General features: G+C 37.4%; 1 protein-coding gene across 2 annotated transcripts in view; it reads right to left on the bottom strand.

The window, feature by feature from the left end:
* ctnnal1 (catenin (cadherin-associated protein), alpha-like 1) overlaps positions 1 to 27,783 on the bottom strand; it is a 134,745-nt gene that overhangs the window by 9,086 nt on the left and 97,876 nt on the right. Inside the window, exons 4-10 of one of the 2 annotated variants that reach the window (XM_061931204.2) lie at positions 25,068 to 25,187; positions 10,474 to 10,563; positions 10,163 to 10,333; positions 4,328 to 4,528; positions 4,172 to 4,255; positions 3,949 to 4,107; positions 769 to 861 (exon numbers count right to left, since the gene is read on the bottom strand). In XM_061931204.2, the coding sequence (XP_061787188.1) occupies positions 769 to 861; positions 3,949 to 4,107; positions 4,172 to 4,255; positions 4,328 to 4,528; positions 10,163 to 10,333; positions 10,474 to 10,563; positions 25,068 to 25,187 (918 nt within the window). Of the gene's footprint in view, positions 1 to 768; positions 862 to 3,948; positions 4,108 to 4,171; positions 4,259 to 4,327; positions 4,529 to 10,162; positions 10,334 to 10,473; positions 10,564 to 25,067; positions 25,188 to 27,783 lie in introns of both variants that reach the window. The other variant, XM_061931203.2, reaches the window with a different exon arrangement.

Genomic DNA, 27,783 nt, shown 5'->3' on the forward strand with positions numbered 1-27,783 from the left:
CACTACTTTTTAACACCATGCTAGGTTAGCAACAGTTGCATAGCCATGTGAGCTACATGCTAACATCTCATTTTATCATCACGCTAGGATAGCTATGTGAGCTACATGCTAACATCACATTTTATCATCACGCTAGGTTAGCAACGCTAGCATAGCTATGAAATGAGCACAGGAACATGCTGCGGTGCAGGATAATTCCTGGAGACCAGCTAAACACGTACAATGGGCCTGACATGAGGACAGTAACATTCTGGGGTACCGGATAGTTCCTGGAGACTAGCTAAACAAAGGCAATGGGCCTGACTTGAAGACAGGGACATTCTTGGGTACCGGATAGTTCCTGGAGACTAGCTAAATAAAGGCAATGAGCCTGACCTGAGGACCGGAATGTTCTGCGGTACAGGATAATTCCTGGAGACACGTGCGATGAGGACAATGGGCCTGACATGAGAGTGCGGTGCAGGATAATTCCTGGACACATGCTAACTTAAACAAGGACAATAGGCTAAGACCAAGGATGTTTGACTTCTATTACCAAACATGTTTCATGATACTGAACAAGCAATGGATTTCCTTCCTTGTCAACAAATGTTGATCAGAAATCAGAGAGGAAGTACAAAACAAAACTAGCGTTAAAGGCTGTGATTGGTCAACTTGTGTACATGACTCCTTACTGCCCACCTGCACAAACGCCTTCTCCTCTGATTTCGGATCAACATTTGCAAAATGCGTAACTTTGGCACTTTCCCCGCAGACAAAAGGAGTTACCTGCGGTCCGATGACGTGGAAGGTCTCCTCTGCGTGCGAGCACGTTATCTCCAGCGGCTCCGTCCCGGACACATGACACAACAGCCGACAATTCTGCACGCAGGACGCGGTATGCTAATGAGCTACATGCTAACATCACATGTTGACATCATGTTAGGTTAGCAACACTAGCATAGCTATGTGAGCTAAATGCTAACATTACATTTTAACATCATGCTAGGTTAACACTAGCATAGCTATGTGAGCTACATGCTAACACTACATTTTAATAACATGCTAGGTTTACACTAGCATAGCTATGTGAGCTACATGCTAACACTACATTTTAACATGCTAGGTTAACACTAGCATAGCTAAGTGAGCTACATGCTAACATTACATTTTAACATCATGCTAGGTTAACACTAGCATAGCTATGTGAGCTACATGCTAACACTACATTTTAATAACATGCTAGGTTTACACTAGCATAGCTATGTGAGCTACATGCTAACACTACATTTTAACATGCTAGGTTAACACTAGCATAGCTAAGTGAGCTACATGCTAACATTACATTTTAACATCATGCTAGGTTAACACTAGCATAGCTATGTGAGCTACATGCTAACACTACATTTTAATAACATGCTAGGTTTACACTAGCATAGCTATGTGAGCTACATGCTAACACTACATTTTAACATGCTAGGTTAACACTAGCATAGCTAAGTGAGCTACATGCTAACATTACATTTTAACATCATGCTAGGTTAACACTAGCATAGCTATGTGAGCTACATGCTAACACTACATTTTAACATGCTAGGTTAACACTAGCATAGCTATGTGAGCTACATGCTAACATTAAAGTTAACATCATGCTGGCTAAACAACACTAGCATAGCTTTGTGAGCTACATGCTAACATTGCAAAATCAACATCATGCTAGGTTAGCAACACTAGTATAGCAATGCCAGCTACATGCTAACATTGCACTTAAACATCATGCTAAGTTAGTAACATTAGCATAGCTATATGAGCTACATGCTAACATTTTATTATAACATCATTCTGAGTTAGCAACACTAGCATAGCTATGTGAGCTACATGCTAACATTAAAGTTAACATCATGCTAGCTTAGCAACACTAACATAGCTTTGTGAGCAACATGCTAATGTTGCAAAATCAACATCATGCTAGGTTAGCAACACTAGTATAGCAATGCCAGCTTCATGCTAACATTACATTTAAACATCATGCTAAGTTAGTAACATTAGCATAACAACGTGAGCTACATGCTAACATTTCATTTTAACATCATGCTAGGCTAACACTAGCATAGCTATGTGAGCTCCATGCTAACATTAAAGTTAACATCATGCTGGCTTAACAACACTAGCATAGCTTTGTGAGCTACATGCTAACATTGCAAAATCAACATCATGCTAGGTTAGCAACACTAGTATAGCAATGCCAGCTACATGCTAACATTGCACTTAAACATCATGCTAAGTTAGTAACATTAGCATAGCTATATGAGCTACATGCTAACATTTTATTATAACATCATTCTGAGTTAGCAACACTAGCATAGCTATGTGAGCTACATGCTAACATTAAAGTTAACATCATGCTAACTTAGCAACACTAACATAGCTTTGTGAGCTACATATTAACTTTGCAAAATCAACATCATGCTAGGTTAGCAACACTAGTATATCAATGCCAGCTTCATGCTAACATTACATTTAAACAACATGCTAAGTTAGTAACATTAGCATAACAAAGTGAGCTACATGCTAACATTTCATTTTAACATCATACTGGGTTAACACTAGCATAGCTATGTGAGCTACATGCTAACATTACAGTTAACATCATGCTAGCTTAGCAACACTAGCATAGCTATGTGAGCTACATGCTAACATTAAAGTTAACATCATGCTAGCTTAGCAACACTAAAATAGCTTTGTGAGCTACATGTTAATGTTGCAAACTCAACATCATGCTAGGTTAGCAACACTAGTATAGCAATGCCAGCTACATGCTAACATTACACTTAAACATCATGCTAAGTTAGTAACATTAGCATAGCTGTGTGAGCTACATGCTAACATTTCATTTAAACATCATGCTAAGTTAGTAATATTAGCATAGTTATGTGAGCTACATGCTAACATTACACTTAAACATCATGCTAAGTTAGTAACATTAGCATAGCTATGTGAGCTGCATGCTAACATTTCATTTAAACATCATGCTAAGTTAGCAACACTAGCATAGCTATGAGAAATACATGCTAATATTACATTTAAACATCAAGCTAGCTTACAAACACTAACATAGCTATCTGAGCTACATGCTAACATTACATTTAACATCATGCCAGGTTAGCAACACTAGCATAAATGCTAACATTACATTTTAACATCATGCTAGGTTAGCAACACTAGCATAGCTATGTGACTGAGTTACATTCTAAGTCCCGCTTCGTGAACATCTTTATCGATCGAACATCGTGATCGAAAATAAGACAAAATAATAATCTAATGATTAATTTAGGACAAAATGTAAAAAATGCCTTTAAAAAAATGTGCCAGTCTTGTCTTTTGTCGCGCCCTTACAAAGTGTTTGTACTGTAAGTATTGCACTCATCACACAGCAGCTGTTTGATTGTAACGTGCATCTCAGTTGTGATTTGCATTAACAAACTTGGAGGCGTCGAAATCGCCATGTAAAATCACTAATGCTAATCAGTAGCATGTCTTTGGCATGTAAATTAGCATCAAGCTAGCGGATTTTGAAAAGTGGAGCCTTCTGCTTTGTCGACGTGGAAACTTATAACGTTGGTGCTGGTTTGCCCGCCAAGGAAATATGGAAGACAAAATTGGCCACGCCCCTTCCCGCCTAGTGGTTAGAGTGCCCGCCCTGAGATGGGTAGGTCGCGAGTTCAAACCCCGGCCGAGTCATACCAAAGACTATAAAAATGGGAGCCATTACCTCCCTGCTTGGCACTCAGCATCAAGGGTTGGAATTGGGGGTTAAATCACCAAAAAATTATTCCCGGGCGTGGCCACCGCTGCCGCTCACTGCTCCCCTCACCTCCCCGGGGGGTGAACAAGGGGATGGGTCAAATGCAGAGGACAAATTTCACCACACCTAGTGTGTGTGTGACAACTTAACTTAACTTAACTGACCTCCACCAGTTGCTCCTTCTGCTCGGTCAGTGTTCTGGAGTGCTGCGCCACCGCCTCCAGGTTCCCCTCGCCGCCAGCTGCCTTGAGGGCGCGCAGCGGCGAATGCTCGCCGTGGACCCTCAGCGTGTCCAAGGCGCGGCCCACCGCCACCTTGTGGAGCTGGGGGGTCCAGAGTCAGTCGGTCAGTGCCGTTAAAAACAAAACGTTGATGGACCGGTCTCACCTCGCGGCCCAGCTCGCCGACGCTCTGGCAGGACTTGGCGATGGCCACCTCCAAGTCGTCCGTGGCCTCGCCGGCGTGGACCGACTGCTGCGCCCACAAAAACGGTGTCACCGGGTGAGTTTGTCGCCACGGCGACCGGGGTTAGAGGACACGTACCGCTTGGGTCCAGGCGTGCAGCAGCTGCCGGGCGTCCTGGCGGGCCAGCTGGCACATGCCCAGGATGGCCTGGCGCTGCTCGTGACCCGTGTAGGCCGAGTCGGTGAAGTCCTCCGTGCGCTCCACCAGCGCCTCCAGCCGCCGGCCCACGCCGTCTGGCGGCGAGGCGTACAGGTGGTCCCGGAGACACTCCACGCTGGCCTGGCGGGGGTCCGCCTCATCGTTAAACAGCACAAAAGACTACTTTGCCATGCAACTGGCAGTTAGCATGCTAACTTTTTTTAAGCTAAATTGAATTTTTTCCCCCGCTAATTTTGCAACAGTACTTGGTGCGTGACACATGCTAACTGTTAGCATGGCAGCTAAAAAAGTTAGCATGCTAATGTTAGCATGCTAAATTTTTTAGCTGCCGGTAATTTGAAGAATGTCTCTGCTAATTTTGCAACAGTCATATAACTTGGTACGTGACACATGTTAACTGTTAGCATGGCAGCCAGAAAAGTTAGCATGCTAACTTTTTTAGCTGCCAATAATTTGAAAAATGTCTCTGTTAATTTTGCAACAGTCATATAACTTGGTACATGACACATGCTAACTGTTAGCATGCTGACGTATGCATGCTAAGATTACTACTAGCACAGACTAACATATGACTCTGGGGTATGGGTATGCAAAATAAGCATACTAATGTTAGCATGGTTACATTAGCATGCTAACTTTTTTAAGCTAAATTGAATATTTTGCAACAGTACTTGGTGCGTGACACGTGCTAGCTGTTAGCACGGCAGCTAAAAAAGTTAGCATGCTAAAAAAAATTTAGCTGCCAGTAATTTGAAGAATGTCTCTGCTAATTTTGCAACAGTCATATAACTTGGTACGTGACACATGTTAACGTGGCAGCTAAAAAAGTTAGCATGCTAACGTTAGCATGCTAACTTTTTTAGCTGCCAATAATTTGAAAAATGTCTCTGCTAATTTTGCAACAGTCATATAACTTGGTACGTGACACATGCTAACTGTTAGCATGCTGACGTATGCATGCTAAGATTACTACTAGCACAGACTAGCATATGACTCTGGGGTATAGGTATGCAAAATAAGCATACTAATGTTAGCATGGTAACATTAGCATGCAAACTTTTGTAGCTACCAGTAATTTAGATTATTTTTCTGCTAATTTTGCAACAGTCATATAACTTGGTACGTGACACATGCTAACTGTTAGCATGCTGACGTATGCATGCTAAGATTACTACTAGCACAGACTAGCATATAACTCTGGGGTATAGGTATGCAAAATAAGCATACTAATGTTCACATGGTAACATTAGCATGCTAGCTTTTTTAGCTACCAGTAATTTAGATTATTTTTCTGCTAATTTTGCAACAGTCATATAACTTGGTACGTGACACAGGCTAACTGTTAGCATGCTGACGTATGCATGCTAAGATTACTACTAGCACAGACTAGCATATGACTCTGGGGTATAGGTATGCAAAATAAGCATACTAATGTTAGCATGGTAACATTAGCATGCTAACTTTTTTAAGCTATATTGAATTTTTTCCCCTGCTAATTTTGCAACAGTACTTGGTGCGTGACACGTGTTAGCTGTTAGCATGGCAGCTAAAAAAGTTAGCATGCTAATTTTTTTTAGCTGCCGGTAATTTGAAGAATGTCTCTGCTAATTTTGCAACGGTCATATAACTTGGTACGTGACACATGCTAACTGTTAGCATGGCAGCCAGAAAAGTTAGCATGGTAACTTTTTTAGCTGCCGATAATTTGAAAAATGTCTCTGCTAATTTTGCAACAGTCATATAACTTGGTACGTGACACATGCTAACTGTTAGCATGCTGACGTATGCATGCTAAGATTACTACGAGCACAGACTAGCATATGACTCTGGGGTATAGGTATGCAAAATAAGCATGCTAACTCTTTTAAGCTAAATTGAATTTTTTTCCCTGATAATTTTGCAACAGTTCTTGGTGTGTGACACGTGCTAGCTGTTAGCATGGCAGCTAAAAAAAATTAGCATGCTAACATTAGCATGCTAATTTTTTTTAGCTGCCGGTAATTTGAAGAATGTCTCTGCTAATTTTGCAACGGTCATATAACTTGGTACGTGACACATGTTAGCTGTTAGCATGGCAGCTAAAAAAAAGTTAGCATGCTAACTTTTTTAGCTGCCAATAATTTGAAAAATGTCTCTGCTAATTTTGCAACAGTCATATAACTTGGTATGTGACACATGCTAACTTTTAGCATGCTGACGTATGCATGCTAAGATTACTACTAGTACAGACTAGCATATGACTCTGGGGTATACGGATGCAAAATAAGCATACTAATGTTAGCATGCTAACTTTTTTAAACTAAATTGAAAATTTTCCCTGCTAATTTTGCAACAGTACTTGGTGCGTGACACGTGCTAGCTGTTAGCATGGCAACTAAAAAAGTTAGCATGCTAAATTTTTTAGCTGCCGGTAATTCAAACAATGTCTCTGCTAATTTTGCAACAGTCATATAACTTGGTACGTGACACATGCTAACTGTTAGCATGCTGACATATGCATGCTAAGATTACTACCAGCACAGACTAGCATATGACTCTGGGGTAAAGGTATGCAAAATAAGCATACTAATGTTAGCATGGTAACATTAGCAAGCAAACTTTTGTAGCTACCAGTAATTTAGATTATTTTTCTGCTAATTTTGCAACAGTCATATAACTTGGTACGTGACACATGCTAACTGTTAGCATGCTGACGTATGCATGCTAAGATTACTACTAGCATAGACTAGCATATAACTCTGGGGTATAGGTATGCAAAATAAGCATACTAATGTTCACATGATAACATTAGCATGCTAGCTTTTTTAGCTACCAGTAATTTAGATTATTTTTCCGCTAATTTTGCAACAGTCATATAACTTGGTACGTGACACATGCTAAGTGTTAGCATGTTGACGTATGTATGCTAAGATTACTACTAGCACAGACTAGCATATGACTGGGGTATAGGTATGTAAAAAAAGCATACTAATGTTAGAATGGTAACATTAGCATGCTAACTTTTTTAGCTACCGGTAATTTAGATAATTTTTCTGCTAATTTTGCAACCGTACACCTTACAGTCATATGACTTGGTACGTGACACATGCTAACTGTTAGCATGCTGACGTATGCATGCTATAAATACTACTAGCATATGTCAAGTACCAAGTTATAAGACTCTGGGGCATACGGATGTAAAATAAGCATACTAATGTTAGCATGCTAACTTTTTTAGCTACCGGTAATTTGACATTTTTTCTGCTAATTTTGAAACAGTCATATAACTTGGTACGTGACACATGCTAACTGTTAGCATGCTGACGTATGCATGCTAGCATGCTATAAATACTACTAGCATATGTCAAGTACCAAGTTATAAGACTCTGGGGTATACGGATGTAAAATAAGCATGCTAACTTTTTTAGCTGCCGGTAATTTGAATATGTCTTTGCTAATTTAGCAACAGTCATATAACTTGGTACATGCTAACTGTTGGCATGCTGACATATGCATGGTAGCATGCTATAAATACTACTAGCATTTGTCAAGTACCGAGTTATATGACTCTGGGGTATACGGATGCTAAATAAGCATACTAATGTTAGCATGCTAACTTTTTTAAGCTAAATTGATTTTTTTTCCTGCTAATTTTGCAACAATACAGCCATATAACTTGATACGTGACACATGCTAACTGCTAGCATGCTGACGTATGCATGCTAGCATGCTATAAATACTACTAGCATATGTCAAGTACCAAGTTATATGACTCTGGGGTATAGGGATGTAAAATAAGCATAAAAAACAAAACCCCAAAACTCAAAATTGCGCTCTAGCGCCCCCTAGGAAAAAACACAGACAAAACTGCCTGTAACTTCCAGTAGAAATGTCATAGAGACATGAAACTTCTATGTAGGTCTGACTTAGACCTAGATTTCATACACTGACATCCTTCAGCAAAAATCTACAGGAAGTTTGCAATTCCCCCTTCTAAACAAAATGTTAGTAAAAACAGTCACTTTTGCCTCTTTGAGCTGTAATTTGACCCCCTTAACATGCTTCAAAACTCACCAAACTGGACACACACACATCAGGACTGGCAAAAATTGCGATATAATAAAAAACCCAACCCCAAAACTCAAAATTGCGCTCTAGCGCCCCCTAGGAAGAAAACACAGACACAACTGCTCCTAGTAAGAAAACTCAGACAAAACTGCCTGTAACTTCCAGTAGGAATGTCGTAGAGACATGAAACAAAAACCTCTATATAGGTCTGACTTAGACCTACATTTCATATTCCGACAACCCCCAGCTGAAATCAACAGGAAGTTTGCAATTCCCCCTTCAAAACAAAAGTTTTGTAAAAACAGTCCCCTTTTTTTAAACATTATCTCCTCTGAGCGCGTTTGTCGTGTCGGCTTCAAATTAGCACAGGAGAGAGATTGAACCCTTCTGATTAAAAGTTGACGAAAGAGTTTTAATTACTGCTCCGGTTTGGATTTTATGAGCCCTCAAAGTCGGTCCTGTCCATCGCTGCTTGCAGCTTTAACTTGAATTGTTTTCTGCTAATTCTGCAACAGTCATATAACTTGGTACGTGACACATGCTGACTGTTAGCATGTTGACGTATGCATGCTATAAATACTACTAGCATATGTCAAGTACCGAGTTATATGACTCTTGGGTATACGGATGCAAAATAAGCATGCTAACTTTTTTAGCTACCGGTAATTTGAATTTCTTTCCTGCTAATTTTGCAACAGTCATATAACTTGGTACGTGACACACGCTAACTGTTAGCATGCTGACATATGCATGCTAAGATTACTAATTGCACATACTAGCATATGTCCAGTACCTAGTTATAAGACTCTGGGGTATACAGATGTAAAATAAGCAAATGTTAGCATGCTAATTTTAGCATGCTAACATTAGCATGCTACCTTTTTTAGCTACCGGTAATTAGAATTTTTTCAGTCATATAACTTGGTACGTAACACATACTAATGTTAGCATGCTAACTTTTTAAAGCTAAATTGAATTTTCTTCCTGCTAATTTTGCAACAGTACAGCCATATAACTTCATACGTGACACATGCTAACTGTTAGCATGCTATAAATACTACTAGCATATGTCAAGTACCAAGTTATATGACTCTGGGGACTTTGGGTTATACAGATGCGATAATAATAATAAAATAAAAAGTTAGCATTCGGCATATGCCATGTACCAAGCTATATGACTCTGAGGTGTACGGCTGTGAAATTAGCGAACAAAGTGTAAAATTAGCATGCTAACGTCAGCTCGACTTTCCTAGACTTTTTCGCAATGTTTTAAATATGTTATTTAGTTTTACTTGCTTTTTTCATGTTTATTTTATTTTTTTTAAGTTTACACAGTATCGATTCCCAGGTACCAATTTTACTTTTGTGTGTGCTAATAAATATTAACGCTTAATGTTACATTTAAAATACAGCTGATTGTTTGTTGTCTAACTAGGAAGTGGCTTTTTCTAGTTATGTTGCGCCCTACAAAGTGTTTATAATGTAAGTCTTGCACTTATTACACACCAGCTGTCCGAATGTAACGTTCATCTCAGTTGTAGTTTTTATGACCACATTTGGAGGTGTTGAAATCGCCATGCAAAATAGCTAATGCTAACAGTAGCCGGTCTATGGCAAATCTAATGTAAATTAGCATCCGGCTAGCACGTTTTGGGAGAGTATTGGAGCATCTTATCGGTGCTGATAGAGGCGGGGCCCCGTGCGCACCTTGTAGTCCCTGATGCCGCTGCTGACGCTGGGGGGGAGGACCTTGTTCTCCCCGCCGCTCCGCGCCTCCGTCACGATCTCGATGACCTGCTCCAGGGCGCAGCGCATCCTCTGGAAGACGCCGTCTTTGTTGATCCTGGCCGACTCGCAGTCCGGGTGCCTCAGGCAAGTCTGCGGGTGGAAAAAGAAAAACAAGAACACACAAAAACCACAAAAACAGAATCAAGACATTTCCTGCTTTTAGCGCACTAGTATATGCACGCTGATTGCCGCAGGTGCTGATTTATTTATTGCCGAGCAGATGTTTTCACCTTGGAGGCCGTCAGCAGCATCATGGTGCATTTCTCCAACACGGCCCGAGCTGCTGCCATCTTGGCTTTTTTCTTCTCGTCCTTCAAGTCCTACAACACACACACACACACAATTGTGTAATTCGTACCTTCTGGGGACCTGGGAAAAATAACTACCTCTTTAAGACCACCCTTTCTAGATATATATATATATATATTTGTATTTACAACATTAATAATATATACATACTATGCAAATATAAAAAAAAGTAAGCTTTTAGTAAATTTTTTTATTTTTTGTTATTACAGTGTGTCTCTATATACATATTTATTTATTATTAAAAAAAATATATTAATTTTGGCCAAAGGGGGCGCATTTCAATTTCTTACACACACATGTTATTTCATATGTTGGTGGCGACAAGTATCAAAAACCATCATTTTTTTAGGTTCAATTATACAAATTTAGCAAAAATGCTAACATTAGCATGCTAATATAGGAAAAGTTGGCATAATTCTTAAAAAGGGGACAAAGTTCATGTTAAAGTGAAAGTCACACACACACACTAGGTGTGGCGAAATTATTCTCTGCATTTGACCCATCCCCTTGTTCACCCCCCTGGGAGGTGAGGGGAGCAGAGAGCAGCAGCGGTGGCCGCGCCCGGAAATCATTTTTGGTGATTTAACCCCCAATTCCAACCCTAGAGTGCCAAGCAGGGAGGTAATGGCTCCCATTTTTATAGTCTTTGGTATGACTCGGCCGGGGCTTGAACTCACAACCTACCCATCTCAGGGCGGACACTCTAACTACTAGGCCACTTGTTATTACATACGTTGGTGGCGGCAAGTATCAAAAACCAAGATTTTTTTGGTTCAATTATACAAATTTAGCTAAAATGCTAACATGCTAACATTAGCATTCTAATATAGGAAGAGTTGGCATAATTCTTAAAAGGGAACAAGTATCAAAAGTATCAAAAGCCATGATTTTTAGGTCTAAACAAACGAAATTAGCGAAAATCCTAGCATAAAACCTTAGCCTGTTAACGTTAGCATGATGCCATGGGAAAAGTTAGCATATTTTCAATGTGGTGTCAATCATCAAAAAACATGATTTTTACGTTCAATTATACAAATTTAGCTAAAATGCTAGCATAAAATGTTTATATGCTAACATTAGCATGTTAATATAGGAAGAATTGGCATGATTCTTAAAAGGGGACAACTATCAAAAGCCATGATTTTTCGGTCTAAACAAACGAAATTAGCTAAAATCCTAGCATAAAACCTTAGCCTGCTTACGTTAGCACGATGACATGGGAAAAGATAGCATATTTCCAATGTGGTGTCAATCATAAAAAAAAAAGATTTTTAGGTTCAATTATACAAAACTAGCTACAATGCTAGCAAAAAAATGTCAACATGCTAATGTTAGCATGCTAACATAGGAAGCGTTGGCATACTTCTAAGATGGGGACAAATATTTATTTTATTATTTTTAAATTAATTTTGGCCAAAGGGCGCGCATTTCAATTTCTTACACACACTTGTTATTTCATATGTTGGTGGCGGCAAGTATCAAAAACCATCATTTTTTAGGTTCAATTATACAAATTTAGCAAAAATGCTAACATTAGCATGCTAATATAGGTTGGCATAATTCTTAAAAAGGGGACAAAGTTAATGTTAAAGTGAAAGTCACACACACACACACTAGGTGTGGCGAAATTATTCTCTACATTTGACCCATCACCTTGTTCACACCCTGGGACGTGAGGGGAGCAGTGAACAGCAGCGGTGGCCGCGCCCGGAAATAATTATTGGTGATTTAACCCCCAATTCCAACCCTTGATGCTGAGTGCCAAGCAGGGAGGTAATGGCTCCCATTTTTATAGTCTTTGGTATGACTCGGCCGGGGTTTGAACTCACAACCTACCCATCTCAGGGCGGACACTCTAACCACTAGGCCACTTGTTATTACATATGTTGGTGGCGGCAAATATCAAAAACCATGATTTTTTTAAGTTCAATTATACAAATTTAGCAAAAATGCTTGCATAAAATGTTAACATGCTAACATTAGCATGCTAATATAGGAAGAGTTGGCATAATTTTTAAAAGGGAACAAGTATCAAAAGTATCAAAAGCCATGATTTTTAGGTCTAAACAAATGAAATTACAGAAAATCCTAGCATAAAACCTTAACCTGTTAACGTTAGCATGATGCCATGGGAAAAGTTAGCATATTTTCAATGTTGTATCAATCAAAAACCATGATTTTTACGTTCAATTATACAAATTTAGCTAAAATGTTTATATGCTAACATTAGCATGCTAATATAGGAAGAGTTGGCATAATTCTTAAAAGGGGACAAGTATCAAAAGCCATGATTTTTAGGTCTAAACAAACGAAATTATCGAAAATCCTAGCATAAAACCTTAGCCTGCTTACGTGAGCACGATGACATGGGAAAAGTTAGCATATTTTCAATGTAGTGTCAATCATAAAAAAAAAATGATTTTTAGGTTCAATTATACAAAACTAGCTAAAGTGCTAGCATAAAATGTTAACATGCTAACATTAGCATGCTAACATAGGAAGCGTTGGCATACTTCTAAGATGGGGACAAATATTTATTTTATTATTTTTCAATTAATTTTGGCCAAAGAGGGTGCATTTAAATTTCTTACACACACTTGTTATTTCATATGTTGGTGGCAGCAAGTATCAAAAACCATGATTTTTTAGGTTCGATTATACAAATTTAGCAAAAACGCTTGCATAAAATGTTAACATGCTAACATTAGCATGCTAATATAGGAAGAGTTGGCATAATTCTTAAAAGGGGACAAGTATCAAAAGCCATGATTTTTAGGTCTAAACAAACGAAATTAGCGAAAATCCTAGCATAAAACCTTAGCCTGTTAACGTTAGCATGATGCCATGGGAAAAGTTAGCATATTTTCAATGTGGTGTCAATCATCAAAAAAAATTATTTTTTAGGTTCAATTATACAAATTTAGCTAAAATGCTAGCATAAAATGTTTATATGCTAACATTAGCATGCTAATATAGGAAGAGTTGGCATAATTCTTAAAAGGGGACAAGTATCAAAAGCCATGATTTTTAGGTCTAAACAAACGAAATTATCGAAAATCCTAGCATAAAACCTTAGCCTGCTTACGTGAGCACGATGACATGGGAAAAGTTAGCATATTTTCAATGTGGTGTCAATCATAAAAAAAAAAAGATTTTTAGGTTCAATTATACAAAACTAGCTAAAGTGCTAGCATAAAATGTTAACATGCTAACATTAGCATGCTAACATAGGAAGCGTTGGCATACTTCTAAGATGGGGACAAATATTTATTTTATTATTTTTCAATTAATTTTGGCCAAAGAGGGTGCATTTAAATTTCTTACACACACTTGTTATTTCATATGTTGGTGGCAGAAAGTATCAAAAACCATGATGTTTTAGGTTCGATTATACAAATTTAGCAAAAACGCTTGCATAAAATGTTAACATGCTAACATTAGCATGCTAATATAGGAAGAGTTGGCATAATTCTTAAAAGGGGACAAGTATCAAAAGCCATGATTTTTAGGTCTAAACAAACAAAATTAGCGAAAATCCTAGCATAAAACCTTAGCCTGTTAACGTTAGCATGATGCCATGGGAAAAGTTAGCACATTTTCAATGTGGTGTCAATCATCAAAAAAAATGATTTTTTAGGTTCAATTATACAAATTTAGCTAAAATGCTAGCATAAAATGTTTATATGCTAACATTAGCATGCTAATATAGGAAGAGTTGGCATAATTCTTAAAAGGGGACAAGTATCAAAAGCCATGATTTTTAGGTCTAAACAAACGAAATTATCGAAAATCCTAGCATAAAACCTTAGCCTGCTTACGTGAGCACGATGACATGGGAAAAGATAGCATATTTTCAATGTGGTGTCAATCATAAAAAAAAAAGATTTTTAGGTTCAATTATACAAAATTAGCTAAAATCCTAGCAAAAAATTTTTAACATGCTAATGTTAGCATGCTAACATAGGAAGCGTTGGCATACTTCTAAGATGGGGACAAATATTTATTTTATTATTTTTAAATTAATTTTGGCCAAAGGGCGCGCATTTCAATTTCTTACACACACTTGTTATTTCATATGTTGGTGGCGGCAAGTATCAAAAACCATCATTTTTTAGGTTCAATTATACAAATTTAGCAAAAATGCTAACATTAGCATGCTAATATAGGTTGGCATAATTCTTAAAAAGGGGACAAAGTTAATGTTAAAGTGAAAGTCACACACACACACACTAGGTGTGGCGAAATGATTCTCTACATTTGACCCATCACCTTGTTCACCCCCTGGGAGGTGAGGGGAGCAGTGAGCAGCAGCGGTGGCCGCGCCCGGAAATAATTATTGGTGATTCAACCCCCAATTCCAACCCTTGATGCTGAGTGCCAAGCAGGGAGGTAATGGCTCCCATTTTTATAGTCTTTGGTATGACTCGGCCGGGGTTTGAACTCACAACCTACCCATCTCAGGGCGGACACTCTAACCACTAGGCCACTTTTTATTACATATGTTGGTGGTGGGAAGTATCAAAAACCATGATTTTTTTAGGTTCAATTATACAAAAATGCTTGCATAAAATGTTAACATGCTAACATTAGCATGCTAACATAGGAAGAGTTGGCATAATTCTTATAAGGGAACAAGTATCAAAAGTATCAAAAGCCATGATTTTTAGGTCTAAATAAACGAAATTAGCGAAAATCCTAGCATAAAACCTTAGCCTGTATACGTTAGCATGATGCCATGGGAAAAGTTAGCATATTTTCAATGTTGTGTCAATCATCAAAAAAAATGATTTTTAGGTTCAATTATACAAAATTAGCTAAAATGCTAGCAAAAACTGTTATCATGCTAATGTTAGCATGCTAACATAGGAAGCGTTGGCATACTTCTAAGATGGGGACAAATATTTATTTTATTATTTTTCAATTCATTTTGGCCAAAGGGCGTGCATTTAAATTTCTTACACACACTTGTTATTTCATATGTTGGTGGCGGCAAGTATCAAAAACCATGATTTTTTAGGTTCGATTATACAAATTTAGCAAAAACGCTTGCATAAAATGTTAACATGCTAACATTAGCATGCTAATATAGGAAGAGTTGGCATAATTCTTAAAAGAAGACAAGTATCAAAAGCCATGATTTTTAGGTCTAAACAAATGAAATTAGCGAAAATCCTAGCATAAAACCTTAGCGTGTTAACGTTAGCATGATGCCATGGGAAAAGTTAGCATATTTTCAATGTGGTGTCAATCATCAAAAAACATGATTTTTAGGTTCAATTATACAAAACTAGCTAAAATGCTAGCATAAAATGTTAACATGCTAACGTTAGCATGCTAACATAAGAAGCGTTGGCATACTTCTAAGACGGGGACAAATGTTTATTTTATTTTTTTCAATTAGTTTTGGCCAAAGTGGGCGCATTTCCATTTCTTACACACACTTGTTATTTCATATGTTGGCCACAGGGGGAGCACTTCAAATGTTTACACACACTTGTTATTTCATATGTTTTCGGGGATAAATAGGGAAGTCCTTCTTTAGCTGCCCTCTTGTTTCATCTTATATTGCTGCCTTTGCACCTGTCAATGTTTACTTCTGTATGCACATTAAACCAACAACAAAACCTGACTTTGGAGCAATGTTCACGGACTCTAGTATTTGGCTCTCTATTAGACCATGATTTATGTCATCACTTGTTCACACCTCCTCATATGGAAGATACTTTTCCTTCTTCATGTCTCAAGAAGGGTAGAAATACAAGCACACACACACACACACACACACCAGATGGTCAATAGTGGCTCTCCTCCAACTTCTTCCACCTCTTGTGGACGTCCAAAAGTGGCCGTGTGAAATGATGAAGAGGTAATAACAGTCATAAAAATAGGAGGACATCACAATGTGAACAATATGCTCCAAAAAGCAAAGGGCCAAAAGAGAGATATAAAGTTGTCTCACAAAAGACGACGTAATTATCCCTCATTAGTTCCTGTGTGTGTGCTCACTTGGCAGCAAAAGATGAAGACTGAAGCTTCTCTCAAGAGGCGGATGATGCTTGTGTATATATACACACATACATACATACATATGTACACATATATATATATATATGTATGTATGTGTATATATCAGTGACGTGCGGTGAGGTTGATGACTGGTGAGGCACTGACTTCATCACAGTCAGATTTACAAACATATGAACCCTAAAGAGTATCTTATTCACCATTTGATTGGCAGCAGTTAACGGGTTATGTTTAAAAGCTCATACCAGCATTCTTCCCTGCTTGGCACTCAGCATCAAGGCTTGGAATTGGGGGTTAAATCACCAACAATTATTCCCGGGCGCGGCGCCGCTGCTGCCCACTGCTCCCCTCACCTCCCAGGGGGTGATCAAGGGGATGGGTCAAATGCAGAGGACAAATTTCACCACACCTAGTGTGTGTGTGACAATCATTGGTACTTTAACTTAACTTTAACTTTACACATACAAACTGTAGCACACAAAAAAGCACATTTAATTAAAAAAAAACGTTATTATGGTCTTCCCTTTACTTAGAAATGAAGTCCACAACTAAAGCCCTCACTTCAACTTTCCACGTGCAAGATTGAATCTATTTAAAAAAGTGTAACCGAGGGTTTATAAATGTCGCCTATACTGTATGAAACTACAAAATAACAAACACGGAGGCTCCAGTTTACACGAGGACCACTTTATTTACCTTCTTTCAAAAACTTCCGCTCCACTCCAACGTGTCGTCACTTCCGCTCTTAGCGCCTTCAAAATAAGAGCTCAAGGCATATACTGTATAACAGCGCATAACAGGAACTTAACATCACAAAGAGGAAAGCCCATAAAAATAGGTTACAAAAGTTATTTAATAAGAAGCCAAAAAGTGCAAAAACAATAATGTTCGTGTTGGAGGAGTTGTGAATTAGATACACCTGCAGTCTGCAGGTGTACCTAATGTTGTGGCCCTGCAGTCATTTACAACTCCTCCAACACCAACATTATTGTTTTTGCACTTTTTGGCTTCTTATGAAATACATTTTTTAAATAGATTCAATCTTGCACGTGGAAAGTTTAAGTGTGGGCTTTAGTTGATATAACAATTCTACGGCGGGGGTGCAGGAGGCGAGCCTCAGCCAGTGCGTCTTTTATGATCGCTCAGCACAAGAAATACGTTACACACACATACAGTTGTTGACAAAATACACTGTACATTATATACCTCAGCTAACTAAACTATAGAAATGTATAATATAATTCATATAGCAATACGGTCTCACTGCACAGCAGGCCAGCAGTTAGCCGAGTCCGTCCATGTTGAGGCACTGAGTGACGTGCCTCAACTGGCTGCTGTTCACCACACCGTCTCTTCTCAGTATTTGAACGGCAAATGTGAAAATTCAGCGATTTTGAATAAAAATAATCTAAAACTGGTGAAGTTAAATGGAAAATAACTTTATAGTATAATCACTGCAAACATATAACAATTTAATAATTTTTTTTTCTTTTTACATTTTTTTTTCTTTCCATGATGGCAGGTGAGGCCCTGCCTCACCTGCCTCTAGTGACTGCACGTCACTGATATATATATATATATATATATATATATATATATATATATATATATATATATATATATATATATATATATATAAATGTATATATATATATATATATATATATATATAAAAATGTATATATATATATATGTATATATATATATATATATATATATATATATATACACATACATACATATGTACACATATATATATATCATACACACATATATACATACATATGTACACATGTATATACTGTATATTATACACACAAACACTGTACATACATACATATTCACATATATACAAATATAGATAATACATACCGTATTTTCCGCACTATTAGCCGCACCTAAAAACCACAAATTTTCACAAAAGCTGACAGTGCGGCTTATAACCCGGTGCGCCTTATATATGGATTAATATAAATATTTATTTTCATAAAGTTTCGGTCTCGCAACTACGGTAAACAGCCGCCATCTTTTTTCCCCGTAGAAGAGGAAGCGCTTCTTCTTCTATGGTAAGCAACCGCCAAGGTAAGCACCCGCCCCCATAGAAGAGGAAGCGCTTCTTCTTCTACTGTAAGCAACCACCCGCCCCCATAGAAGAAGAAGCCCCCGGATATTGCGTTTCATTTCATTTGTGTGTTTACATCTGTAAAGACCACAAAATGGCTCCTACTAAGCGACACGCGTATAACGCAGAATTTAAACTTAAGGCAATATTTAACCAAAGAACTCCAACCGCTCGATATTGGTGTCAACAGGGCATTTAAAGCACGACTGCGAACGGCGTGGGAACAATGGATGACCGAAGGCGAACACACCTTCACTAAGACAGGGAGACAGCGCCGGACGACATACGCCAACATCTGCCAGTGGATCGTAAATGCCTGGGCGGATATTTCGGTCACAACTGTGGTCCGAGCTTTCCGGAAGGCAGGATTCACAGAACTGCGACGAGACGGAGCCGGCCATTTTGGATCCCGTATTCGCCCAACTTTTTAATTCGGACACCGAAGGAGAAGAATTCGAGGGATTTATGAATGAAGAATAACTTCAGAAAGTGAGCGTTATGTTTATTTTGTGTGTTGTGACATTAACGTTCGAGCAACATTAAGTTATTGATGCTTATTGATTGCACATTTGCACATTACCGTACATTTTGGGAGTGAACAGAGTTGTTAGAACGCTGGTTTTTAATATATTATTAAAGTTTGACTGACCTATCTGACTGTTTTTTTGACATTCCCTTTAGCGCAGTTAGATGCGGCTTATAACACGGGGCGGCTTATAGGTGGACAAAGTTTTGAAATATGCCGTTCATTGAAGGCGCGGCTTATAACCCAGGGCGGCTTATGGTGCGGAAAATACGGTACACATAATATATATGATATATACGCACAGTATATATCTATAAATATATACTGTACATACACACAGTATATATCCATATAATATACACAGTATATATACATATACATAATATATAAACATTTACATAATATACATATATACACTCATACAGTATATATATATATATATATGTATGCATATATATATATACACACACAGTATATATATTAGAGATGCGCGGTTTGCGGGCACAACCGCGGAGTCCGCGGATTATCCGCGAATCGGGCGGATTCAATTTTAAAAAATTAGATTTTATCAGCGGGTCGGGTCGGGTCGGGTCGGGCGATTGAAATTTAAAAAAATTAGATTTTAAATAGATTCAGGCGGGTGGCAGTTAAACCAATTCGGAAATATATATACATAGTTAAATGTTGTTACCCACATACGAAAAACGAGCAGGCACCTGCAGCATATGCCACAACAGAAGAAAAAAAAAAAGAGATGGACACTTTTACGGAGCGGAGAAGGCCCCCGACGCCTCGCCGGGGTCCGGGACCGAGGCCCCTTCCCCCGAGAGGGCCCCACCGGGAGCCGTAGCTGAGGCGATCCGCGAGAAGGGCCCGACGCACGTCCAGGGTCACCACCGCGCCCACTGCACCGACACCCTGCCGCGGCCGGCGTCACGCGCAGCAGGTAAGCAGCTTACCTGCCCGCCACCCCCGTGGCCGGGGGCTCGTAACAGGGGTCACTCCGCGCGCTCCGCCCGCGCAGCTTACCTGCCCGCCACCCCTGTTGCCGGGGGCGCGTAACAGGGGTCACTCCGCGCGCAGTGCGCTCACGAAAGGGGTGGGGCTCACCCTGGTTGATATAGACAGCAGCTAGGACGGTGGCCATGGAAGTCGGAACCCGCTAAGGAGTGTGTAACAACCCACCTGCCGAATCAACTAGCCCTGAAAATGGATGGCGCTGGAGCGTCGGGCCCATATACCCGGCCGTCGCCGACAGCGAGACGCGCTTGGAGGTGCGCTCAGCGCGGCTCCCATATGATTGAGCACTGGTGTGCATCTGGGTCGTGACAGCGTGGCACGCGAATGCTGCATTGGATCAGTCTCTTTTCTTTAACAGGCAAAAGCTTTATAACCTCACTAATGCCTTGCATCGTCTATATTAGATATATAACAACGGGCGGGTGCGGGCGGATGCGGTTCTGATCAAATGTTAGATCGGGTGGATTGCGGATGGTTGACGACTTTCTGATGCGGTTGCGGATGAAATAATTGCCTATCCGCGCATCTCTAATATATATATATATACATATAAATATATATACATATATACACAGTTACATATATACATACATATAAACATATATAAATATGTATACATGTATACACAGTTTATATATATATATATAAATAAATATATACATACACACAGTATATATCTATATAATATACACAGTGTATATACATATACATAGTATATAAACATTTACATAATATACATATACACACTCATACAGTATATATATATATATTAGGGCTGGGCGATATTGGCTTTTATTAATATCTCGATATTTTTAGGCCATATACGATATATATCTCGATATTTTGCCTTAGCTTTGAATGAACACTTGATGCAGATAATAGGGCGCATTAAAGGAGTCATATTATTCTTATTTTTCTAAATGTAAAACACTTCCTTGTGGTCTACATAACATGTAATGTTGGTTCTCTGGTCAAAATGTTGCATAGATGATGTTTATGGGGCCATGTCCTCCGCTATGTAATAAGTTACTGCGGACGTTATCTCCTTGTGTTTGTGACTATGTTTATCATACGGTGTTGATCTGCAAATGGAAGACGTCAGGCTCATTTGTCAGCGCAGGTTGTTTCGGCATTTTTTTGGGTGTGGCACCGGCCGGAGATGTTGACGTGCGGAGTTTCAAGCACTCTTCATTCTCTCGCGGGTGACTTTTTAAATGAAAGAACAAATTAGTAGTGCTGCTACCAATGTTCCCTCTAATTGTTCATGTGTCTGAGCAAACACAAAAACTCCCTGAGAATTCAGTGGAGCACATGTGAGCAACATCACACCTGTCTCAAACCAATCTTTTATAATAACACTCAAAGGAGAGGAGTCATTTTCATGAGATTATTTTCTAATATTAGTGATTTGGCCCACTTGTAATGAAAATAAAATAAATCTTGGGATTAGTATTGTACAATATGTCTGGGTGGGGGTCCTGCTTTGGAAATCATGTGTACCCCTTTCAGAGATCACATTTAAACATCCTCATGTTGCACAATGAGATGTAAGCATAGGATGAAGTGTGCATTCCTGTAACTTTCTCTAGTAACAGCATTCCTTGATTAATATAAATAAATTAACATTAATAATAAATGACAGTAGAATAAGCACACGTATGACTGAGGAGTCATAGTGTAACTTTGTGTGGTGTTTGAGTTGTCCGACTTTTTGTGTGGCCATAAACGCACCAGTGGCTTAGTGCTATGCGTATTGGTGACAGATGACAAGTTGGTTTGTACGGCAGAAAATGACTAGTTTTTCCAGATAGAAGTTTTTTACTCATGTTTTTGGTGTGGTTATGGCCCAATATAAACAGTTTTGCTCAATAAAGTGATCGATATAATTCCTGTCCTCGAAGCATCTCGATAGACCAGGGGTGCTCATTACGTCGATCGCGAGCTACCGGTCGATCTCGGAGGGTGTGTCAGTCGATCACCAGCCAGGCATTAAAAAAATAGTCCTAAAAATGAGCGATCATAAATCTTCACTATGACGTCACTTTCGTCACTTGATTGACATTCACGGCACCCGAGGGTCTTCTGAGATGACGCTGGCTGCTGCCAGCTCATTAAAATTACCGACTGGAAGGCGAGAAACACTTTATTTCAACAGACTCTGGCGCCGTACCTGTCGTCAAAACTCCAAAGACCGACTGCACAGTTGCACAGTTGCGCTAACAAAATAAGAGTCTCAGAAAGCTGGCGTGCACAAGCTAGCAAGCTACGGAGTTTGCCGACAATGTATTTCTTGTAAAGTGTATACAAAGGAGTACGGAAGCTGGACAAATAAGATGCCAAAAACCAACCACTTTCATGTGGTATTGGACAGAAAGGAGGACTTTTTTTCTCCTCCATTCGAAAATGCGGACATTATCAGCACCACTGTCTGATTCCAATCAATGCAAGTCATCAGAATCAGGTAATACACCAACTTATATTCTTGTCTTCATGAAAGAAGGGAATCTATATGTGTTAAACATGCTTGTATTATCTTTAAACACCTTTAACGTATTAACAATATTAACTATGTGTTAAATATGCTTGTATTATCATTAAACACCTTTAACTTGTTAACAATATTAACTATATGTATTAAACATACTTGTATTATCATTAAACACCTTTAATTTGTTAACAATATTAACTATATGTGTTAAACATGCTTGCATTAACACCTTTAACTTGTTAACAAAAACATATATTTCATAAATAAGTAAATATAAATGATATATATGAATGAGGTAGATCCCCACGACTTGATCAATTGAAAAGTAGCTCGCCTGCAGAAAAAGTGTGAGCACCCCTGCTATAGACGTTACAATAATTGAATGGTGTTCAATTGAACGGTGTTGACGAACACCGTTAGGGCCGCTTGTTGTCACTGTCACTCAGAGTTGTATTGCAAAATGACACACAATAAATGTGTTTATTTTGTTTAGAATTCAGATGGGATTTGATTTGGTGCGCGGCATATATTTGCTGTGCGCAGAGGACGCTTGAGCAGTGCGCAATTGCACAGGCTCGCACCTTAGAGGGAACGTTGGCTGCTACCTTTTGTAGCATCGCTTCTGCTGCATACTTTGCATATTACTGTTGTCTGCTGAATATCTTCCCGCTTGAAGCCAAACTACCGCCAGATGATGGACCCCGTGCTGTATTTTTGGGGCATTGATTGTTCTTCCTCCATTTGTGATCAGCCTCAGCTAACGTTACCATGCTGCTACCTCTCTGCTGGGCGAGGGCGTATGACGCTACACGCCTGACAATATGTGACGTATGTAAGAAGGTGGGCTTGTTTTACGCCCCTGTGAGAAGGAGAGGCAAGAAAGAGCGAGTAGAGCATGTAGTGTAATTCCCGCAGCTAAAAGCAACTGCGTGAGAACGTATACTCCAATATCACCATATCACGATATAATCATTTTCTATATCGCACAGAGGCAAACCCGCGATATATCGAGTATATCGATATATCGCCCAGCCCTAATATATATATATACACACACACAGTATATATATATATATATATATATATATAGTATATACACATATAAATATATATACATATATACACATAGTTACATATATACATACACATAAACATATATAAATACGTATACATATATACACACAGTATGTGTATATATATATATATATATATATATATATATATATATATATATATATATATATATATATATATATATATATATATATATATATATACATACATACAGTATAAATAAATATAAATATATACATACACACAGTATATATACATATACATAATATATAAACATTTACATAATATACGGGGCACGGGATGTAACAGAAAATAATTGCACTAGATCTTTTGCTCACATAGTTCCCCCCCTCCAGAAGGAACATTACAGCATAATTGCCAACCCTCCCGAATTTTCCGGGAGACTCCCGAAATTCAGCGCCTCTCCCGAAAACCTCCCGGGACAAATATTCTCCCGAAAATCTCCTGATTTTCAGCCGGAGCTGGAGGCCACGCCCCCTCCAGCTCCATGCGGACCTGAGTGAGGACAGCCTTTTTTCGATGGGAGGACGACTGGGTGACAAGAAATAAATCATCCAGACTAGAGATAAATTGTATTATTATGTTTATCTTACCTACAAATAAATATATTTATTAATTATTTTTTTTAAATAACTAAATACATTTTTACTATATTTTGCTAAAAACATCAAAATTAATTGTATTTTTATTTGTATTTTTTCTGACTCCTTATTACATCCAGGCATTAGAATTATACATTAAAATAAACATATTTGAAATAATTAATTTTAAATGATCATAATAATTCATTTAAAATGACCATATTTAATTATTAAAATAATTGTTTGTTTATCAACAACTTTAGCATTTTATTCATTACATTTTGAAACTCTCAGAAGCCAAGTTATGTTATATTCCTTAATATTTATTTATGCAAGTTTGACGTATCAATTATCTAAACACAGTTTTATTTGCATATTTTCAGGATGTATATATATATATATATATATATATATGTATGTATGTATGAAATACTTGACTTGGTGAATTCTAGCTGTCAATATACTCCTCCCCTCTTAACCACGCCCTCAACCACGCCCTGCCCCACCCCCGACCACGCCCCCACCTCCCGAAATCGGAGGTGTCAAGGTTGGCAAGTATGCATTACAGGCCACAAAAACTGCCGTCATGACCAACATTTCTGCATTTGTTCCGAGAAGAGCGTCACGTCAAACAGATTTGCTGTCAGCATGCCACTCACGTTCTGTCTGTCTCCGGTCAGGTGAGCAAACTCCACCATCTCGTTGCCAAACTGGCTGAAGATCTGCACAAACTCCTGGAAGGTGCTGACGCGCTCCAGGTGGTCCAGGGTCACCAGGACCTGCCGAGAGGAAGGTGTGGCATGGCGATACGGTCAGTCGAGTGGCGGGTACCGATATCATCATACCTGTATGTGGCGTCAGACCAATTTGGAAGGATTCTTATAGATTACGAACACCTCAAATGCTGCTGTTGCCTAGCAACGGTCCACTCTCGCCTCATCCAGCTCTTCGGAATAAAACCACTAAGGCATCATGGTTACCTGCTGACTTATTGGGTGGAGTTTGTGGGACTTTAAAAAAAAAAAAAGGTCACATTTTGTGGCATTGACACTCCAGACCAACAGGGGGCAGCGTATGATCAGAAAGATGCTAGAATGCCACTCAATGTGCAGGAAACACTAATGGGAGGCTTTTTTAAAATGTATTTTGTACATACATAAATACTATTTGAAATATTGCTTTTAAAATAATCATAATATTAATAATCAATTAAATAAATATATTAATTTGATTTATTATTTAAAAAAAATATTATAATACACTTAGAGACCCTGGCATTTAATTGAAAAGATGTATGCATTTACACAATATTATCAATGAACATTTAAAAAATAGTTATAATAATAAATTAATACATATATATGTATTTAATTTATTCTTATTATAATTATTTTCATACAATATGATGAAATGTGTATGAACAAATAATTATAAAAATAAATCAAATAAATATATTATTTAATAGTTATATTAATAAATTATATAAATATAATATTCATTTGATGTATTATACTATAATAATTTTTTCATAAATATAACTAAATATAAAATATTTGTTTCATAAACATTAAAATTTATATTTAATCATTATAATAATGATGCATAACAATGTAAATAATAATAATGTAAATAATAATGTATTTATTTCTTTAGTTTAAATAAATATTTAATTTAGTATTATAAAAAATATTATAATAAATTACATAAATATTTTTATTTAGAAAAAAATAAGTAATAATGATCAATTAAATAAAATAGATTTAATGTATTATTATTAATGCAAATTATATAAATATATTTGATGTATTATATTATAATATTTTTTTCATAAATATAACTAAATACAAATAATTTGTTTCATAAATATTAAAATGAATATTGAATCATTATAATAATGAATAAATTTAAAAAAAAATTCATTTAGTTTAAATAAATATTATATTTAATTTAGTATTGTAAAAAATATAATAAATACTTTTATTTAGAAAACAATAACTAATAATGATAAATTAAAGAAAATAGCTTTAATGTATAAATTATTAATGTAAATTATATAAATACAATATTTATTTGATGTATTATTTTCATAATTAATTTTTTAATAGATATAACTAAATATAATTTTTCCCCATAAATATTAAAATTAATATTTAATATTTATAATAATGAATTAAATAAATATGTTTATTTCCTTCCATTTAAATAAATAATATATTTAATTTAGTATTATAGACAGTATAATAATACATTAAATAGTAATTTTTATTTAGAAAAAAATAACTGTAATAATGATGAATTAAAGAAAATACATTTAATGTATTATTATTATTATTAATGTTTTTAATAACAACAGTAAATTAAATAAATATGATAGTATTATAATATTTGTTTAAATATTCATTAATGATAGTCTAAATGCATAAGTAAATCCATTTAATTCGACGTCAGGGTCTCTGACTTGATCAAAGAGAGCTATGTTTTCCTTTCCAGTTTCTCATGCACCCCAAATCATTATTCAAATATGAACTTTTACATGTAACGAGTTGTCAAACACTTATTGCACTTTAGTTAGGAACAATGTTGAAATATGACCCAGTTTTCCTGTGTGGTGACCTAAAGGGACTTGAGCCAGGATGTTGTCCTCAAACGGCCAAAAATAAAAGCTGCAAATGAAGCATCTCTTAGGTGCTGTGTTGTTGTTTTTTGTCACAAAGCTGCACAGTCAGAGAGCGCTCGCTAACACAGCAGCTTTTGTGCACACACAACACAACACGACACAGAGAGGTCGGACGTAATTGTGTTTGCTGCTAATGGAGGACAGACAGACGTCCAAAACCAAGCTTCCCAGTCGTGATTAATCTGCGTCCTCATCGCACTGGCTCTCTTCTTCACAGCCAGCTCACCTTGTAGTGGATAAAAAGCTGCAGGTCACTTTTTAAAAAGATAAATAAATATGCTTGACATCCATTTTTGTTTCTCCATTCTACAGTATATTCAAACAAATGCATCACCAAAATGAGGATTTCACTTCATGAGGCGAGAATATTAGCATGAAGAAAGCCCTGTTTTGTAATTGCAATTTCATGCAAGTAAATAAAATAAACATAAATAATATTTAAAAAAGTAAATTCAAATAAATTCCCTCCAAAATCTGGAAATGTTTGTATTTTTTTTTTTTAGGATAAATCTTTGGCATGTTTAAGTCTAAGTCTAAAGCCTGCCTCACTTAGTTTAAAATAATAGAACAAAAATATCAACAACCAAAAAAGGCAAATCGTATTAAATTCTCCCCAAAATACTAAAAACCTGTACAATTTTGTTGTATTTAAAAAATATATATTTTAAATATGTTTTAGGGGTCAAAATGTATCATTT

This window comes from Nerophis lumbriciformis, linkage group LG37, assembly GCF_033978685.3.
Source record: "Nerophis lumbriciformis linkage group LG37, RoL_Nlum_v2.1, whole genome shotgun sequence".
Classification (NCBI taxonomy): Eukaryota; Metazoa; Chordata; class Actinopteri; order Syngnathiformes; family Syngnathidae; genus Nerophis; species Nerophis lumbriciformis.